At 33.9% G+C, this 6301-nt stretch overlaps 2 protein-coding genes across 2 annotated transcripts; one reads left to right on the plus strand and one right to left on the minus strand.

Moving 5' to 3' along the window:
- The first annotated feature begins 58 nt into the window (after window positions 1-58).
- Window positions 59-4160, plus strand: LOC127118344 (isocitrate dehydrogenase [NADP], chloroplastic). The gene is made up of 16 exons (XM_051048523.1): window positions 59-307; window positions 926-969; window positions 1071-1180; window positions 1374-1411; window positions 1614-1691; window positions 1844-1897; window positions 1975-2076; window positions 2233-2324; window positions 2424-2527; window positions 2626-2694; window positions 2780-2895; window positions 2999-3033; window positions 3268-3410; window positions 3500-3622; window positions 3715-3810; window positions 3948-4160. The coding sequence occupies exons 1-15, from the start codon at window positions 259-261 to the stop codon at window positions 3794-3796; spliced, it is 1239 nt and encodes a 412-aa protein (XP_050904480.1). The 5' UTR covers window positions 59-258; the 3' UTR covers window positions 3797-3810; window positions 3948-4160.
- Window positions 4161-4364: 204 nt separating this feature from the next.
- LOC127118345 (dnaJ protein P58IPK homolog A) lies at window positions 4365-5479 on the minus strand. The gene has a single exon (XM_051048524.1). The coding sequence runs from the start codon at window positions 5274-5276 to the stop codon at window positions 4482-4484; it is 795 nt and encodes a 264-aa protein (XP_050904481.1). The 5' UTR covers window positions 5277-5479; the 3' UTR covers window positions 4365-4481.
- Between the last annotated feature and the right edge of the window lie 822 nt (window positions 5480-6301).

A 6301-nucleotide genomic window follows, 5' to 3' on the forward strand; every position in this document is an offset into this window, starting at 1 on the left:
TAATATAGTCAACACTGTCCTATAATGGAGCAATTTCCTTTGCAAGAAAAAACATATATTGGTTGGCAAGAAAAAAATAATGAATAAAAATAAAAATAAATAGCGAGAGAAAGTTGGTTGTTGAATATTCAGATATCGAAACTATTAAACTACAATAAATAGAGCTTTGCACAAACAGTTTCTCACTCGCTCGCTCATTTCTCACCTAACATCTCGTTCTCCGCATCTTCATCCTCTTCTCTTCTTCCGATCACCACCATGGCATTCCAGAAAATCAAAGTCGCCAGTCCCATCGTTGAGATGGACGGTTCGTTTCTTCACCTTTCGATCTGATCTTCATCCCGATCTCATTCCTTTATCCTCGATTTCATCGATCTATTCTCTTCCATTTTTATTTTTATTTTCGTAATTTTTTTATCTTGTCACTGTCTTATCATGTCGATTAGATGTTTTTTCTTCAGATTATTTTGTGGACCATTCTCTGTTCCGTTATTTTTGTCTAAATTTGATATGTTACGTTAAAGTGAGAACTTAATAATAGATCGCTTTTTAATCTTACTTTTGTTTTCTAGAGTCTAGATTTACTTTCTGATGCTCTACTGGTTTGTTATTTTTAGTGGAGATATGTGTAATTTATTCTGAAAAAAGATGTTAAATTGTAATAAGAACAATACATCAAATGAGGGAATCAGATCAGTATAATTTTTCAAAAAAAGAAGTTATTGTAAGTGTAATTAGTATTAATCTCATGGGATGCCAGTGTTATTGGTGGTTAAAGTACTACTATAGTACTTTTTAATCCTAAAGAGAGAATTAGAATATTCAATTCCTTCATATTCATTTCCTTGGTGATTCTGTTGTGCTTTTGGCTTTGGGCAATCATTGTTTTTGTTATGACGTTTCTTTTTTTGGAATTGCATTACAGGAGATGAAATGACCCGAGTTATCTGGAAGTCAATCAAGGATAAGGTGATTAATCATCTTCTTGCACTTATTGTGATCATCGCGGTTTCATTTTTTTGGGGGGTGAAAATTGTTTCTTACAATGATGCTTTTGTTTTGTGGAATAGCTCATTTTTCCTTTCTTGGAGTTGGACATCAAGTACTTTGACCTAGGCCTTCCTCATCGTGATCAGACTGATGATAAAGTTACAGTTGAAAGTGCCGAAGCAACTCTCAAGTATGTTTTTATATAATATGCTGATTGTTTGTTTTAGGCTTTTAGCTAATACACCTAGTAAATATGTAGTGTACTGTTTTTTTTTATATATTTGTTTCCGTATGATATAATGTTGAATTAAAACAGTTTACATGTTGATCCTGTGTAATTCTTATAATTGTTTTCTAATGGTTGCACTTGCACCGCTATGTAGGTATAATGTTGCAATCAAGTGTGCAACTATCACTCCAGGTAACGTAGCGAAATCCTAACATATTATTTTAGTGTTTGCCTTCATGTGGACTTGTGTGAATACATACACGTTTCATGAGTAAGAGCGGGGGACATCCCATGTATAGCTTGTGCATGAATCGTGCTGATCAAGTTGCTGCATGTTAATGTTATACTCAGTATTAGATATTTGCAGAGCTTATACTAGTGTTATAATTGACAGATGAAGCTCGTGTCGAGGAGTTCGGCCTGAAGAGCATGTGGAGGAGTCCAAATGGGACAATTAGAAACATTTTGAATGGTAATCTAATGTAATTTCATTATTACTTTTTATTGTATGATATTGAATAATACACTAGTTGGTTTATATGTTCTGGTCCGTCATTGGCAGCTAATGAGTTGTAGATGAGTAGATAAGTATTGGTTTCTTATCTGCGGTCTCAAAATTTTCAGGAACTGTCTTCAGAGAACCAATTATTTGCAAAAATGTCCCTCGCCTTATTCCTGGTACGTATTGAATTTTATTTTTTGATTGCTCTTTTTCCTTGATGAATGGAAGTGTGTGAATATCTCAACATTGCCAGGTTGGACAAAGCCAATATGTATTGGAAGGCATGCTTTTGGTGATCAATATAGGGCCACTGATGCAGTTATTAAAGGACCTGGAAAGCTGAAGATGGTGTTTGGTATACTTTTTTATTTTGGATGGTTTCACAATACTGTATTACTATACTAATGATTGTCAAGTTAAAAAGCATGTTGTCACTTCTTATAGAGCTGTTTTTTCAGTATTAGTTTATGTTGTCCACTGATGATTATTTTTACGAATTCTTCTATTGTAGTTCCAGAAGGCAAAGGTGAGACCACTGATTTGGAGGTTTATAACTTCACTGGTGAAGGAGGTGTTGCATTGGCTATGTACAACACTGATGAGGTTGGATCTTCATTATCTTTTATTAGTTTTTGTTTGATATATAATATTTAAATGAAATCTGCTGGTACTGAACTATCTATTCTTTGGTATTTAATGTAGTCTATTCGTTCTTTTGCTGAGGCATCTATGGCAACTGCTTTAGAGAAAAAATGGCCACTTTATCTTAGCACCAAAAATACAATTCTTAAGAAATATGATGGAAGGTATGCCATTTATTTTTTAATTTCTTATCTATTTATTTGCTTTCATCACACATTGCTATATTGATCCCTGTTTAATTATATTCTTTTATTGGTTAAAGATTCAAGGACATATTTCAAGAAGTTTACGAGGCAAGCTGGAAATCAAAGTACGAGGCTGCTGGTATATGGTGAGTGAATGTGTACTTTTTTTTTTTGAGAAAAAATTCTTCATATGATATTTATCGTTTATATTTAATATAATGGATTTGGAAGGTATGAGCATCGACTCATTGATGATATGGTGGCATATGCACTCAAGAGTGAAGGAGGTTATGTATGGGCATGCAAGAACTATGATGGAGATGTCCAGAGTGATTTCTTAGCTCAAGGTTTGTTTTGACGTGCTTGTTTATCCGTCACTTTCTTTTTGCAATTTCATATGCATTGATTTTTTCTCTCTTGAACTAACTATATTTATTCACATTTGTTCAGGTTTTGGATCGTTGGGTTTGATGACATCTGTATTGGTAAGTGTCATTTCAAATCCTTACTCATTGTACTTTAAGTATAAAATAATTAAATTTCGTGTGAATGGATTATCAATTATAACTTATATTTTATTTATCCATTAAAATAACGCTAATATAGTCCTTTGCAACAGATTGTAAAATGTAATTTATGCTCAATTGGCCTCAATGCATACTTCGTGTTCTTAGTGTTAGCTTGCTGATTGGTACTGTTGAATTATGGTGTGATTTCAGGTTTGCCCTGATGGGAAGACTATTGAAGCAGAAGCAGCCCATGGGACAGTTACCCGTCATTTCAGGGTTCATCAAAAGGGCGGAGAAACCAGCACAAACAGCATAGCATCCATCTTTGCTTGGACAAGAGGTCTAGCCCATAGGTAATTTCGGTGTAATGTGCATAGTTAGCACTATTGTTTACCCATTGCATCATAAACAAGGGGGATTAAAAATGCGTATATATTGACAGGGCAAAGCTAGATGACAATGCTAAACTCTTGGAATTCACTGAAAAGCTAGAGGCAGCTTGTATTGGAGCAGTAGAATCTGGGAAGATGACCAAGGATTTGGCACTTATTCTTCATGGATCCCAGTATATATAAACTTATCACTGGCGTTGTTACATTTACCAAATCATTTTCTTTTCTACTAGACATGATTAACTCTTCACTCTAATTTTTGCAGGCTTAAGAGGGAGCATTATTTGAACACAGAGGAATTCATCGATGCTGTGGCAGCCGAGCTTAAATCGAAGATCTCTGCGTAGATTTGTGATTTTAGGTAGGCAGTTACTAAGGTTCCCTTCATTCAAATTTGAGCATATGACACGAATGGGCTATGGAAATACTATTGTGTACTTTATCACGCCACTTATCTAAAGGTTTTTTTTTTGTTTCTTTAATTGGTGATATTATCAGATATTAGAAAAGTGATGAGATTGGAGAGGTTCGCATGCACTTTCAAAAGAAATAAGAAAGAGGATTGAAGCATTGGACTTGGCTATTTTTCTTTCCTTCATTTGTGTGTTGGGTCGGATAGCATGGGTTGTGCTTCCCCCCGTTTAGTTTGAAATTTTGAATTGGGTACCTTTGAATTTTGACTTACAAATTTAAATGGATTTTGTTTTGCTATCTCTGCTGAATTTCCTTTGCATGTTTTATTCTATAAATATAACCCCTACAGAAAGAAAGGAAATATTTCTTTAGACTGCAGCTGGATCAAAGGTGCTTTTTGATATATTTCAAGTGAGCGCTTGACATTAGTTATGAAATTTATCATAATTATATATTTCAAGTTAATTTTTTTTATCAAAGCTAGGTTAGTTGATTCTGAAATTTATCATAATTATATCTTTCTAGTTAAATTTTTAATTAACGTCATGTTAGTTAGAAACCAGTAAAGTTACATTTACAAAACAAAACAAGAGATTTTTTTAGAAAACACAAAAACATCTATGCCTTTGGCGTAGTAGAATCACCACCACCTCCACCATTCTCTGAACTCTCAAACACAAAACCCATCGGAAACATTCCCCAAGAAACATAATAAGCTTCTTGTCCAGGAACAATTGGCGGAAGAGCCTGAATCGAAACACCATGAAAAGATTTGTTACAATTCTGACACATCAAACAACAACCCTCATAAACCTTAGAATACTCATACAAACGGTAACAATAAGGACAAACAGTCCAAAAATTAACCGTTCCATTTTCCAAACCCTTCTCCTCAAATTCAAAACCCTTGTCATAACGTGCCTTTTGAGCCGGATCTGACAAAACGGCCCAAGCATCGGAAACGAGCTTGAAAGCGAGTTCAGCAAATGAAAAACGGTTCTTGTCAGGATGAAGAAGAAGAGCAAGAGTGCGATACTGTTTCCTTATGAGATTCAGATCTGGTGACAAATTTCGATTGATTTGGAGAATAGCGTACCAATCGAGATTGTTGCTGTTGAAATTTAGAGGCTTCTCAGCTGCTTCGAGAACATCAACGATTGCTATGATCTGGTCGGAACCTTCTAGAAGAGGGTCAATTTCTTGAGCTAGAACTGCCATTTCTCTTGAACCTTTTAGATCTCGTTTTTGTAAGAGCTCTTCTCCAATTTCCAGTAACTGATCTGCTTCGGCTTTGTTTTTGTTCATTTTTTCTGTGTAAGATTTGTTGGAGGATTCATGCACCCATAGATCAAACAAAATATATACATCTAATACAGTATCATTGTTAGGGAGAAAACTTGTGTGCAATTCCATTTGACATTTGTCCTGCTTCCTACTGTTAACAGTAGGATCTGTCCAATTTAGTCCATACCACGTTTCATTTTATTGACACCGTGACTTAGCTTCCTTCAATGTGAACCTAAAACAAGACCTGTCAATCCATATCGGAATGGAACGCTTTTTTGTATTTCACGGAGCAATACTGAGTAGTCACGGAGCAATACTGAGTAGTAATGAAATATTTGAAAGATAATTTTAATATGGTTAAAATAGTCTTTGTGGCATGTATGTTGGCGAATTTTAATATGGATAATATTTCATTTTTTGGTTTGAGAGATATATATGAACTCGGACAAAAAAAATATATGAATCAAAATCAAAAACTCCATAATTTAGAGGGACTAAAAAACTATTTAAATCTTTTAATATTTTTTGTTTTTAACTAGTCGAATATCGTGCTCCAACTTGTAATAATAGAGATAAATTATTTTAATATATTTGTATAATACTCAAATGAATAAATAAACCATAACCAAAATTAATTAATATAAATTATAAGGCAAAAGAATTGCATTGCATTCCAAAACCTGATTCATCCTTAAAATAGTTTATTGGTGTATTCTTCCATGTTAGATGGAATTTCGACGTTAAGAAAGTTTAAGATGTTAAAGAAAAATTGAAGGAAATATTTGGAGAAGATAAGTCGAGTTCGACTAAGAAAATCTTGATTAGATTTCAATTCGATTTGACGAAGAGATTTTCATTTCGATAGGGTGATATCAGTCTAGGACTTAACTTCAACAAAATAATTTGAAATAAGTCTCATTAACTGTTTTTTAGCCTTATATGTTTTCTTAAAGGACATGTGGAAACTTATGAAGGGCAAAAAATCATGCAGGCAAGAACGTGTCATTCTCTGGAGATAGGACCGTTTGTTATCGTTATTGTCGATTTAGTATAAAAAAGGATCCTCGTATCAGGATTTAGTGTGTTCAATTGTATAAAAATTCATATTACTCAAAGTATCTAAATGTATTGAGAAAAGAGTTGTTAAGCAC

This window comes from Lathyrus oleraceus, chromosome 2, assembly GCF_024323335.1.
Source record: "Lathyrus oleraceus cultivar Zhongwan6 chromosome 2, CAAS_Psat_ZW6_1.0, whole genome shotgun sequence".
NCBI classification, from domain to species: Eukaryota; Viridiplantae; Streptophyta; class Magnoliopsida; order Fabales; family Fabaceae; genus Lathyrus; species Lathyrus oleraceus.

Coding starts and splice junctions, on each gene's coding strand:
- LOC127118344 (XM_051048523.1), top strand. CDS start 259: ATGGCATTCCAGAAAATCAAAGTCGCCAGTCCCATCGTTGAGATGGAC. Junction 2,077..2,232: donor AAAGCTGAAGATGGTGTTTG/GTATACTTTTTT, acceptor CTTCTATTGTAG/TTCCAGAAGGCAAAGGTGAG. Junction 2,695..2,779: donor TACGAGGCTGCTGGTATATG/GTGAGTGAATGT, acceptor TGGATTTGGAAG/GTATGAGCATCGACTCATTG.
- LOC127118345 (XM_051048524.1), bottom strand. CDS start 5,276: ATGGAATTGCACACAAGTTTTCTCCCTAACAATGATACTGTATTAGAT.